Below are 13684 nucleotides of genomic sequence, written 5' to 3' on the forward strand. Positions count from 1 at the left end.
TAATTTCGTCCAATTCCGAGAATATTTCGTTACTAGGATTTCTCGAAACCAAAAACAGCAGTAAAACGAAGAATCGGCACTTCGGCATCTTGTTAATAGGTTAGCTCCAGAAAATGCACAAATATGACATAAAGTGTGCATAAAACATGTAGATAACATCAATAATGTGGCATGGAACATAAGAAATTATCGATACGTTGGAGACGTATCAGCATCCCTAGCTTAGTTTCGCTTCGTCCCGAGCGGGTAAAACGATAACACGGATAATTTCGGAGTGACATGCCATCATAACCTTGATCATACTATTTGTAAAGCATATGTAGTGAATACAGCGATCAAAACAATGTATATGACATGAGTAAACAAGTGAATCATATAGCAAAGACTTTTCATGAATGGTACTTCAAGACAAGCATCAATAAGTCTTGCATAAGAGTTAACTCATAAAGCAATAATTCATAGTAAAAGCATTGAAGCAACACAAAGGAAGATTAAGTTTCAGCGGTTGCTTTCAACTTGTAACATGTATATCTCATGGATATTGTCAATCATAGAATAATATAATAAGTGCAATATGCAAATATGTAGGAATCAATGCACGGTTCACACAAGTGTTTGCTTCTTGAGGTGGAGAGAAATAGGTGAACTGACTCAACATTGAAAGTAAAAGAATTGTCCTCCATAGAGGAAAAGCATCGATTGCTATATTTGTGCTAGAGCTTTGATTTTGAAAACATGAAACAATTTTGTCAACGGTAGTAATAAAGCATATGTATCATGTAAATTATATCTTACAAGTTGCAAGCCTCATGCATAGTATACTAATAGTGCCCGCACCTTGTCCTAATTAGCTTGGACTACCGGATCATCACAATGCACATGTTTTAACCAAGTGTCACAAAGAGGTACCTCTATGCCGCTCCGTACAAAGGTCTAAGGAGAAAGCTCGCATTGGATTTCTCGCTATTGATTATTCTCAACTTAGACATCCATACCGGGACAACATAGACAACAGATAATGGACTCCTCTTTTATGCATAAGCATGTGGCAACAATTAATTTTTCTCATTTGAGATTGAGGATATTGTCCAAAACTGAAACTTCCACCATGGATCATGGCTTTAGTTAGCGGTCCAATGTTCTTCTCTAACAATATGCATGCTTAACCATAAGGTGGTAGATCTCTCTTACTTCAGACAAGACGAACATGCATAGCAACTCACATGAAATTCAACAAAGAGTAGTTGATGGCGTCCCAGGTGAACATGGTTATCGCACAACAAGCAACTTAATAAGAGATAAAGTGCATAATTACATATTCAATACCACAATAGTTTTTAAGCTATTTGTCCCATGAGCTATATATTGCAAAGGTGAATGATGGAATTTTAAAGGTAGCACTCAAGCAATTTACTTTGGAATGGCGAGAAAATACCATGTAGTAGGTAGGTATGGTGGACACAAATGGCATAGTGGTTGGCTCAAGTATTTTGGATGCATGAGAAGTATTCCCTCTCGATACAAGGTTTAGGCTAGCAAGGCTTATTTGAAACAAACACAAGGATGAACCGGTGCAGCAAAACTCACATAAAAGACATATTGAAAACATTATAAGACTCTACACCGTCTTCCTTGTTGTTCAAACTCAATACTAGAAATTATCTAGACCTTAGAGAAACCAAATATGCAAACCAAATTTTAGCATGCTCTATGTATTTCTTCATTAATGGGTGCAAAGCATATGATGCAAGAGCTTAAACATGAGCACAACAATTGCCAAGTATCACATTACCCAAGATATTAATAGCAATTACTACATGCATCATTTTCCAATTCCAACCGTATAACAATTTAACGAAGAAGAAACTTCGCCATGAATACTATGAGTAGAAACTAAGGACATACTTGTCCATATGCTACAGCGGAGCGTGTCTCTCTCCCATAAAGTGAATGCTAGGATCCATTTTATTCAAACAAAACAAAAAACAAAAACAAACCGACGCTCCAAGCAAAGCACATAAGATGTGATGGAATAAAAATATAGTTTCAGGGAGGAACCTGATAATGTTGTCGATGAAGAAGGGGATGCCTTGGGCATCCCCAAGCTTAGACGCTTGAGTCTTCTTAGAATATGCAGGGGTGAACCACCGGGGCATCCCCAAGCTTAGAGCTTTCACTCTCCTTGATCATGTTGCATCATACTCCTCTCTTGATCCTTGAAAACTTACTCCACACCAAACTTAGAACAACTCATTAGAGGGTTAGCGACAATAAAAATTAACATGTTCAGAGGTGACATAATCATTCTTAACACTTCTGGACATTGCATAAAGCTACTGGACATTAATGGATCAAAGAAATTCATCCAACATAGCAAAAGAGGCAATGCGAAATAAAAGGCAGAATCTGTCAAAACAGAACAGTTCGTATTGACGAATTTTATCGAGGCACCAGACTTGCTCAAATGAAAATGCTCAAATTGAATGAAAGTTGCGTAAATATCTGAGGATCACTCATGTAAATTGGCATAATTTTCTGAGTTACCTACAGGGAAAACAGCCCAGATTCGTGACAGCAAAGAAATCTGTTTCTGCGCAGTAATCCAAATCTAGTATGAACTTTTCTATCAACGACTTTACTTGGCACAATAAAACACTAAACTAAGATAAGGAGAGGTTGCTACAGTAGTAAACAACTTCCAAGACACAAAATAAAAACAAAGTACTGTAGGTAAAAATATGGGTTGTCTCCCATAAGCGCTTTCTTAACGCCTTTCAGCTAGGCGCAGAAAGTGTGTATCAAGTATTATCGAGAGACGAAGTGTCAACATCATAATTTGTTCTCATAATAGAATCAAAAGGTAACTTTATTCTCTTTCTAGGGAAGTGTTCCATACCTTTCTTGAGAGTAAATTGATATTTTATATTACCTTCCTTCATATCAATGATAGCACCAATAGTTCGAAGAAAAGGTCTTCCCAATATAATGGGACAAGATGCATTGCATTCAATATCCAAGACAACAAAATCAACGGGGACAAGGTTATTGTTAACGGTAATGCGAACATTATCAACTTTCCCCAAAGATTTCTTTGTAGATTGATCAGCAAGATTAACATCCAAATAACAATTTTTCAACGGTGGCAAGTCAAGCATATTATAAATTTTCTTAGGCATAACGTAAATACTTGCACCAAGATCACATAAAGCATTACAATCAAAATCTTTAACCTTCATCTTAATGATGGGCTCCCAACCATCCTCTAGCTTTCTAGGAATAGAGGCTTCGCGCTCTAGTTTCTCTTCTCTAGCTTTTATGAGAGCATTTGTAATATGTTGCGTGAAAGCCAAATTTATAGCACTACCATTAGGACTTTTAGCAAGTTTTTGCAAGAACTTTATAACTTCAGAGATGTGGCAATCATCAAAATTCAAACCATTATAATCTAAAGCAATGGGATCATCATCCTCAATGTTGGAAAAAATTTCAGCAGCTTTATCACAGGCAGTTTCAGCAGTTTTAGCAGTTTCGGACAGTTTCTCGCGCTTTGCATTAGAAGTGGAAACATTGCTAACACCAATTCTTTTATTATTAATAGTAGGAGGTGCAGCAACATGTGTAGCATTAGCATTACAAGTGGTGGTAATAGTCCAAACTTTAGCTACATTCTTCTCTTTAGCTAGTTTTTCATTTTCTTCTCTATCCCACCTAGCACGCAGTTCAGTCATTAATCTTATATTCTCATTAATTCTAACTTGGATGGCATTTGCTGTAGTAACAATTTTATTTTCAATATCCCTATTAGGCATAACTTTCGATTTCAAAAGATCAACATCGAGAGGCAAGACTATCAACTTTAGAAGCAAGTATATCAATTTTCCCAAGCTTTTCTTCAACGATTTGTTAAAAGCAGCTTTGTGTACTAATAAATTCTTTAAGCATAGCTTCAAGTCCAGGGGCGAACTCCTATTATTGTTGTAAGAATTCCCATAAGAATTACCATAGCCGTTGCCATTATTATAAGGATATGGCCTATAGTTGTTACTAGAATTGTTCCGGTAAGCATTGTTGTTGAAATTATTATTTTTAATGAAGTTTACATCAACATGTTCTTCTTGTGCAACCAATGAAGCTAATGGAACATTATTAGGATCAATATTTGTCCTATCATTCACAAGCATAGACATAATAGCATCAATCTTATCACTCAAGGAAGAGGTTTCTTCGACAGAATTTACCTTCTTAACTTGTGGAGCTCTTTCCGTGTGCCATTCAGAGTAGTTGATCATCATATTATCAAGAAGCTTTGTTGCTTCACCAAGAGTGATGGACATAAAGGTACCTCCAGCAGCTGAATCCAATAAATTCCGCGAAGAAAAATTTAGTCCCGCATAGAAGGTTTGGATGATCATCCAAGTAGTCAGTCCATGGGTTGGGCAATTTTTAACCGGAGATTTCATTCTTTCCCATGCTTGTGCAACATGTTCAGTATCTAATTGTTTAAAATTCATTATGCTACTCCTCAAAGATATAATTTTAGCAGGGGGATAATATCTACCAATAAAAGCATCCTTGCATTTAGTCCATGAATCAATACTATTCTTAGGCGAGAGATAGCAACCAATCTTTAGCTCTTCCTCTTAATGAGAAAGGGAACAATTTTAATTTTATAATGTCACCATCTACATCTTTATACTTTTGCATTTCACATAGTTCAACAAAATTATTAAGATGAGCAGCGAGCATCATCAGAACTAACACTGGAAAATTGCTCTCGCATAACAAGATTCAAGAAAGCGAGGTTTAATTTCAAAGAATTCTGCCGTAGTAGCAGGTGGAGCAATAGGTGTGCATAAGAAATCATTATTATTTGTGGTTGTGAAGTCACACAACTTAGTATTTTCAGGGTTGGCCATTTTAGCAACAGTAAATAAAGCAAAATAGATAAAGTAAATGCAAGTAACTAATTTTTTTGTATTTTTGATATAGCAAACTAGATAGCAAATAAAGTAAAACTAGCAACTAATTTTTTTGTATTTTGATTTAGTGCAGCAAACAAAGTAGTAAATAAAACTAAGCAAGACAAAAACAAAGTAAAGAGATTGAGAAGTGGAGACTCCCCTTGCAGCGTGTCTTGATCTCCCCGGCAACGGCGCCGTAAAAAGAGCTTGATGGCGTGTAACTCACACGTTCGTTGGGAACCCCAAGAGGAAGGTATGATGCGCACGAGCAGCAAGTTTTCCCTCGAAAGAAACCAAGGTTTATCGAACCGGGAGGAGCCAAGAAGCACGTTGAAGGTTGATGGCGGCGGGATGTAGTGCGGCGCAACACCAGGGATTCCGGCGCCAACGTGGAACTCGCACAACACAACCAAAGTACTTTGCCCCAACGAAACAGAGTGAGGTTGTCAATCTCACCGGCTTGCTGTAACAAAGGATTAACCGTATTGTGTGGAAGATGATTGTTTGCGAAAAACAGTAGAACAAGTATTGCGGTAGCTTGTATTTCAAGTATAGAGAATTGGACCGGGGTCCACAGTTCACTAGAGGTGTCTCTCCCATAAGATAAACAAGCATGTTGGGTGAACAAATTACGGTTGGGCAATTGACAAATAAAGAGGGCATGACCATGCACATACATATTATGATGAGTATAGTGAGATTTAATTGGGCATTACGACAAAGTACATAGACCGCCATCCAAGCATGCATCTATGCCTAAAAAGTCCACCTTCGAGGTTATCATCCGAACCCCTCCGGTATTAAGTTGCTAACAACAGACAATTGCATTAAGTATTGCGCGTAATGTAATCGGTAACTACATCCTTGAACATAGCACCAATGTTTTATCCCTAGTGGCAACAACGACATCCATAATCTTAGAGGTTCTTGTCACTCCTCCGGATTCACGGAGACATGAACCCACTATCGAGCATAAATACTCCCTCTTGGAGTTACTAGCATCAACTTGGCCAGGAGCATCTACTAATAACGGAGAGCATGCAAGATCATAAACAACACATAGACATAACTTTGATAATCAACATAACAAGTATTCTCTATTCATCGGATCCCAACAAACGCAACATATAGAATTACAGATAGATGATCTTGATCATTTTAGGCAGCTCACAAGATCCGACAATGAAGCACAATGGGGAGAAGACAACCATCTAGCTACTGCTATGGACCCATAGTCCAGGGGTAGACTACTCACACATCACTCCGGAGGCGACCATGGCGGCGTAGAGTCCTCCGGGAGATGAATCCCCTCTCCGGCGAGGGTGCCGGAGGCGATCTCTCGGATCCCCCGAGATGGGATCGGCGGCGGCGGCGTCTCGGAAGGTTTTCCGTATCGTGGCTCTCGGTACCGGGGGTTTCGCGACGGAGGCTTTAAGTAGGCGGAAGGGCGGAGTCGGGGAGGCGGCACGAGGGCCCCACACCACAGGGCCGCGCGGCCAAGGGGGCCGCGCCGCCCTAGGGTCCGGGCACCTCGTGGCCCCACTTCGTCTCCTCTTCGGACTTCCGGAAGCTTCGTGGCAAAATAGGACCCCGAGGCGTTAATTTCGTCCAATTCCGAGAATATTTCGTTACTAGGATTTCGAAACCAAAAACAACGAAAACAAGACAGCGGCACTTCGGCATCTTGTTAATAGGTTAGTTCCAGAAAATGCACAAATATGACATAAAGTGTGCATAAAACATGTAGATAACATCAATAATGTGGCATGGAACATAAGAAATTATCGATACGTTGGAGACGTATCAGCGGGCGATGATGGGGGCGGCGGCGCGGCCATGGAACCATGGCGGTGCGGCTCTCTCCTCCGTTCCTCGCCACGGATCACCGGGCAGGCGGTTTGGGGGCGGCAGCGCGGCCCTGGATCCTGGCGGCGCGATCCTCTCCTTCCTTCCTCGCCTCGGCATCGCTGGGCGGGTGGTGATGGGGGCGGATCTCGTGCTGCTCCTCCTCAAGGTCTGGATCACGGCACAAAGGGCGGCGGCCCTGGATGGTGGTGACGACATCGACCTGGTGGCAGGTGGCGGGCGTCAGGTGCGATGGAGGTGCTTGGAAGCCGGTGATGGTGTCGCCGGTGGAGGGTTGGGTTGGCCAGCCCGGGATGGTCGCCGACGTGGGGGTCCGACCTGAATAAAGACGGCGGTCCTAGGGCCTCTTTTGCGTGAAGAGGAGGACCTACCGGAGGCCTGGACTCGTGATCCGGCCGGATGGTTGAGTTCCGGAAGGCTCCGCCGGCGAATGTAACAGCCGCTTTGCCCGGAGTTTATCGGATCGGAGGTATTCGGTCGTGCGCACCCATGCGTTTATTCCGACCGTTTGGTTCCGGAGGAGCGGCGCGAGCGCTTTTCCGTGTTGACATCAAGTGACTATGGATCCATGATGAAAATCGGAAGAAGAGAATTTCTTAAAGGCCGGAGGGAGGACTAGCTAAGGGAGGTTCAAGTCTCCGCGCCGTTGAGGGGCTTGCTTGGTGTCCCGGCTTCACGGCAGCGGTTTGGAAGTGGGGCGGCAACATAGGTGAAGCGCAGAGTCCTACCTTTCGGGGTGAAAACCCAAGGTCCGGCCTTAACTCGGTTGTGCTCGGCAGTGACCTTGGTGGAGGCATTGTTTTGAGAGCGGGGACTATCTTCGGGGTGAAAACCTAAGATCTCCGATCGGGCGACGACGGTGTTTGAGCACTCGTTCCCTTCTTGAAGGCGTCATTTTTTGGAGAGTCTGTAATTCAGGTGTTGTCATGGTGGTGGATGTATTGCTGTTGTTAGGCCCGAGATACAGCGGGACTTTTGTTTCTTAGTTTTCTTTTCCTTTTTTGGCTGTGTGCATCCGTAGTGCCATTAGGGTGGTGTGTTGTTGCAGAGGCTGGATGTAATTGGTATCTTCTTGATATTAATATATTCCATTTATCGAAAAAAAATAAATATGTCGTCTTCGCTTAGCAGGACAAATGAGTATGGCGTGACAAGGACAAATTTGTGTTATATGCATCTCTGACAATGTCGCTTTTGGGTGCTTTGCTTGGCTGCGGTTTTTCTGGCAGATAATTGGGAAATTTTGTTTGGCTTGTCTTCCTCCCCTGCTTTCAGCACCGACCATGACGTCTTCACAAAATAACGCGGAGATGCTGGCTCTGAAGATGACATGTGACCTCTGCATTTCATTTACAAGTCTCTTCTATTGTTTTTTTTTTTTGAAACGGGGGCAAAAGCTTTGCCCCAATCTATTGATTAAGTGAAGAAGTTTAACATGAAAGTACATGCAAATGAATTACAAGGGATTACTCTCCCGGCATCATTCCGCCCAACCTTTTGGCGCCCGCAATAACCCAAAGCCTAGCCTCTCTCTTAACTCTATCAAAAACTACATCAAACGGAGCACTTTTGTTGCGGAAGACCAGTCTCTTCTATTGTTAAATAGTCGTGTCTCCTCTGAAGAACAGCTCGGTGAGAATATTCAGGTTGTGCGAAAAGGAAAACGTGACAAGCAACCTGAAAGTTGCAGCCTGATCTACAATTGCGTTCGGTGTGGTACACCGAACTTACAACCAGATGGAAGGTCAAAGGCAAAGGTCAAGTTCAGAGTGACATCTGCATGCGCACGAGTGAAAGTGGCGTGCATGCATTCAGCACCGTGGGCGTCTCTTCAACGGATTATGTACTGTTAAAAGTTAGGTTATGCTGGTCTCACCCTCATGGTCAAGGTAGTTAGAACCAAATTACTGAAGAACAGTAACCATTTGTTTCCGAAGTGCAAAGAAATGTCCCTGTGTACTCCATTTTTGGGTCTGACTCAGTAACCACAGAACAGCCATGGGATTTATAATTAACTCTGTACAGCAAAAACATAATAATCTCTCTTCACCCTATTTGGCTGTCCTTTCATATCAAAATCTTTGCTGGTTTCCCTTCTCATATGCGCCCCATCTCTTCTACACCATAACCCATTGGGCAGATCTCCACTATGTAAACTACTTCGCCAAAAGAATACTCAAGAAACTAAATTTCAAAATCAGAAGGCAAAACAGTGGAAGCAAGCCAACTGAGAGATCTGCCCAGCATGTCAACTTCTCTGCTTTTTTTATGCTTTATTTCACGTTATTGCTATTGTTTTTCATCCCCAAGTGTCCAGTATGTCTTCACAACAAGGAGGAGCTTCTCCCGGACGAGCGGACCATCTTCGTGATCCACGATCTGGCTATTCCATCTCATCCCGTCCGCGATGCTCTTTATCTTCACTAGCAAGTCAACATCATCTCGGATGATCACCGTACCCTCCGGCCTAAGAATTCTATCCATCTCCAGCAGAATGGTGTCCATCTCACATCTTGCAAGCAGAAGTTAAAAACATCAGATGTTAACAATGGATTATCAGATTTTATGGGACTAGCATCGTACGGGAGACTGGAAAACATAGACAAAAACTATCACTGTCTGAATAGGACAAAGAAAAGGGCAATCCAAGATTCAGTTTCTACTGCAACTTATGCTTACCTGTCCTTGTACAGACTGAAAACTGAATCAGCATGAATAAGGTCGTAGGTCCGGGGATAGGTAGACATGCCCTCACACCTGCAGTGATACAGAAAGAGGTCACACACCCCAACAAAATACATGATCTTCTCACCGATGGGCGGGCCATGTTTGCAGTACGAGAACTCACCAGTCTTGGTAGTTTCCAATGAGGCCACGCTCAAATATCACACCAAGAGTTGTCGAGTTCCCAACAGTTGGGACCATATTCATTACCCACATAGGGTCACCCACCAATGCCGCAGCAAAGCCACCAAAGCGGGCATTCATGTCCAGCAAGTTGCGGTACCGGCCCTTCTGCCCAAATTGACTTATCACGGACTTGTAGTGCCCAACTCTCTTCTTCCATAACTTGGTATCTTCCTTGAACATTTCATCGGTGACACCCTCAATGCTGCCACTGGCAATTCTAGGTGGTACGGCGGTGAGCCTCTGCGGCCACTTCTTTAACTCACCACCGGCAACCTCCTTGATGTCACTAGCCTGCGGGAGTGGAGTTATACAAGCCTCCATCTTGTCATACCTACAAGCAATCACAAGAATATAGTTTATCATGCATAATAATCACGAGTTGGACTTCAAAATGGAGAACGTGGTACTGCAAGTTTAAGTTACCAGGCAGCATCTGGATTTTTATTCGAGCAGAATGGTGGGGACTTGATGAGTTTGCGGGAGGCCTTGCAGTGGATATGATTAGTAGGTTTTTGCCAGATTGCAATGTCACCAACTTCCTTGATCTTCTTCCAGCAGAGGCTCTTGGCAACTGCCTCGATGGCTTGCTGTTCTGCATTCAGGTCCTCCCTGGTCCTTTGCCATCCCTTGGCGTGCTTCTTCCAGTTGATTGGTGGTCCTGACAAGATCCAATAGCCCCCAGGACGCAGAATGCGATCGACCTCAATTAAGTACAGACCATCTGCGTGTCCATGTGCACATTAAGCAACGAATTATCCACTGAAAGTTCTCAAACATCTGCGTGTCCAGGTGCATACCGTAGAGCTGCCAGGGGATTAGGCAGCGGGAGCAGTGTGCCATGTCAAAGGCACGTGCAGGATAGGGGAGCCGGTTGGAGGCGAGCACACCGATCATCGCCGGCACGCCACGTTCCAGCGCAAACTGCACCTGCGCCTCGTGAGAGTCCCGCGGAGCGAAGGACATGGCTAGGATGTTGCGTGACAACAAATACGCTCCCCAACTTGCCACCTGAGTAGCACAATGCAACACATTAGAGAAATGAAAAACCCAATTCCTACAACAAGGCGCCTAGAATGCGGACTCTCTAAAACAAACAGACCAAAATTCCAAGGTCAAAATTGACTCAATTTTGTAGATGCTACAAGGATTGAGAGTGGGAGTTATCTAAAACAAACAGACCAAAACTCCAAGGTCAAAATTGCCTCAATTATTTATATGCCACAATGAGTGAGAGTGATGAGAGCGAGAGTGAAGAGTGAGAGTGACACTGTAAAGGCAATCCATTTCAACAACATCACTGCACAAAGCAAATTCACCTTCTTACAGTGCTACACTCAAGAGAATTTGATCCATGGAAAGCAATGGCGAGAGGTAGGCTCAACACGGCGAGTTGTAATTGCTGTGCACGTGGGACACTTTATCAACGGACTAGCGTGTACGTGCACGTAAGTACTGTAATACCGAGTAACCAGCAGCAGCGTCACTGAAAAGATAACAGATCTGGTATGTGTGCCCCAGCCCCAGTTGAGCCTTTCTCAAAGAGAAACGGGCGTGCGACAGTTCACTACAGCCTGTGTAATGGCTACGTTACAGATGCAAAAGGATAATAAGTGCTGCCAAATCTTCTAAAAAAAGGCTCCCTGATGGGAGTGATCGGTGATCGGGTCGGAGAAGCAAAGCTCCTTCCCGGGCCAGACTCACCCATACGCGCACCCTCCAGACGACGATCATGATGTGTGGAAACTTCGGACACCCGCAAAGCAAATCCCATCCCCGAGATCTCCGTTCCCTGTTCCTAAACCTCAATTAACCCCCGATTTTTACCATAAAAACGCTTGTCCAGCGCGTGTTAATCGGAGGCTCAAATGGTAGCAAGTGATTCGAGAAATGGCAAGTGATGATTACCCCGCATCCGGTGTCGAGCGCTGTCCGGATGGATCCGTCGTGGAGCGGGATGAGCTTGCCGATGTCGTCGATGTATGCGCTGGCGCCGTGCGGGAACATGGTGCCGCCCCCCGGGAAGCGGAACTTGTCCCCGTCGACGCGGATCCAGTTCTGCACGGCCTTCTCGACGGTGAGCTCCTTGTGCGGGACGTTGGCGAACCAGGCGACGTCGCGGCTGGCGGGCCACGGGAAGGGGTTGCGGTACCCGCGGGGCGCCGGCACGAGGCACCGCAGCCGCTCGCCGCCGGACGGGCAGTGGCGCTCCCGGTACACGAGGCGGTCCCGCGGGAACCGCAGCGAGCGCTCCACGTCCTCGCACGGCGTGTACTCGGAGTACCTGGCCGGGCACGCCTGGTAGGCGCGCGGTGTCGGGGTGGACGCCGCCTCGATCCCCTCCGCGGTGTGGTGCGCGCTGAAGTCGAGGGGAGGGGAGGAGGAGGCGCGGTTGGGGAGGGCCGGGGATGGGGAGGCGCAGGTGACGGCGGCGGTGGTGGCGATGGAGACGGAGGGGGCGGGGGTGGAGGTGGAGGTGAGGCCGCCGTGGTGCCAGACGCCGGCGAGGTAGGAGAGCGAGCAGAGCACGGCGACGGCCGCCAGCTGGTGCAGCGTGGGGCGCCGCGCGAAGGACGAGAGGTGCTGCTTCGTGGCGGCCGCGCCCACCGCCATGGCGCCGCTGGACTGACTGGGCGCTTCGGTTTTCGCACCGCGCCACCCTCCTCCCGAGACGAGACAGTGTGGTGCGGCGGTGTGCTTGAAGTTTTGACCTCGGATTGGGGAGCCGAACCGGGTGGAGGTGGAGACTGGGGAGAGGAGGGGAAAGAGGCCGTGGAAGAGAAGGCGTCTCTGTATATGCGGCGTTTGATTTGGTAGGGAAGAGCGGCGGGTGGTTAATTTGAGTATGCAGAGGATTTCGCTTCGATATCCCCAGCTCAACTTGCTCTTTCCTCCATTTGGATTTTTTTGCAGCTGTACTTTGTCTGGCCCTCGGTCTGCCATTAATAAGTAGTCAAAACTAGCAAGGAGTATGCGTGCGTGCGCGCGCGTACCACAGGTGTAGTATCCGTGTACACTGCACCAGGTGCGGTTTTTGCAGGTGCGGTTTTTGCAGGAGCGGTGTTTTGGCTCACGGGAGCAGCATATGCTCCCTTCAATTTGAAACGCATTTTAAATATATTTTGAAATGTCAACAAATTTGATGTACATGCGCCAGAAAATGAAAAATTAAATTGTTGTGTCATGTGTAAAAAGATAAAATTCGGTGCTGACAATAAGACTTTTGACAAGACAAAAATAAATTTACATAGACCACAAATACATGTAAAAAAATTATCAAAAATTTTCGACACTCCGAAATATGTTTTTGTGGCAGAGGGAGCATATGCACCCCGGGGATGAATTGAATTTCCTATTGCTTCGACAAATCTTTAGAAATTTTATTTACAACAAACATAGGTTTACAATGGTCTGAAAAAACGTATTTTTATGGTGGTGTACTAACGATTGCCGTTTGATTTGGTTTCAACAATCCGAATATGTTCTGACTAATCAATTACTCGGCCCACCACTCTTCCTCTCTCCTCCGGGTGCCGTTGCATTTCTCCTCTTTTGTCTCTCTGTTCTGCCTCCACCTACAACTCCTCCTTCCTCCTTTACATCTCGTATGTCGTCTCTGCTTTACTTCGGTCAGGGCTGCTCGTTGTCGGTGCTAATATGTGCGCTATCCGACCCACGCGTTCGGAGGAGGTATTCATCGCGTATCCCTTCTCATCATGTCATATAGTTTTTTAATTGTATGCCTTTTGTAGTGTGGTTCCTTGTTTCATGTTGAGTCCAAAATAATTAGTCCGTGATTATGGTAGAAATAGGTGTGGAGCTTTATATAACTGCTTGATTTACGCACTCATCCTGGTGGTTCGTGCCCCCTCGGATTTGTGTATGCCTGTACATTGCAGCAGGTGCGGTTTTCGTAAAGCATTACACGGGTGGCAGTGGCACGTAAAAAA

At 45.1% G+C, this 13684-nt stretch overlaps 1 protein-coding gene across 1 annotated transcript; it reads right to left on the minus strand.

Annotated features, from left to right (window-relative positions):
* Nucleotides 1–8809: 8809 nt before the first annotated feature.
* LOC124674957 (probable methyltransferase PMT15) lies at nt 8810–12347 on the minus strand. Its single transcript, XM_047211009.1, has 6 exons — nt 11643–12347; nt 10535–10745; nt 10161–10458; nt 9676–10068; nt 9507–9584; nt 8810–9339 (listed from the first exon to the last, which is right to left on the minus strand). Exons 1-6 carry the CDS (start codon nt 12345–12347, stop codon nt 9117–9119), a joined length of 1908 nt encoding a protein of 635 aa, XP_047066965.1. The 3' UTR covers nt 8810–9116.
* Nucleotides 12348–13684: the final 1337 nt, after the last annotated feature.

Source organism: Lolium rigidum, chromosome 7 (assembly GCF_022539505.1).
Source record: "Lolium rigidum isolate FL_2022 chromosome 7, APGP_CSIRO_Lrig_0.1, whole genome shotgun sequence".
Taxonomy (NCBI): domain Eukaryota; kingdom Viridiplantae; phylum Streptophyta; class Magnoliopsida; order Poales; family Poaceae; genus Lolium; species Lolium rigidum.

Coding starts and splice junctions, on each gene's coding strand:
- LOC124674957 (XM_047211009.1), bottom strand. CDS start 12,347: ATGGCGGTGGGCGCGGCCGCCACGAAGCAGCACCTCTCGTCCTTCGCG. Junction 10,746..11,642: donor CGCTCGACACCGGATGCGGG/GTAATCATCACT, acceptor TGTGCTACTCAG/GTGGCAAGTTGGGGAGCGTA. Junction 9,340..9,506: donor TTCAGTCTGTACAAGGACAG/GTAAGCATAAGT, acceptor TCTGCTTGCAAG/ATGTGAGATGGACACCATTC.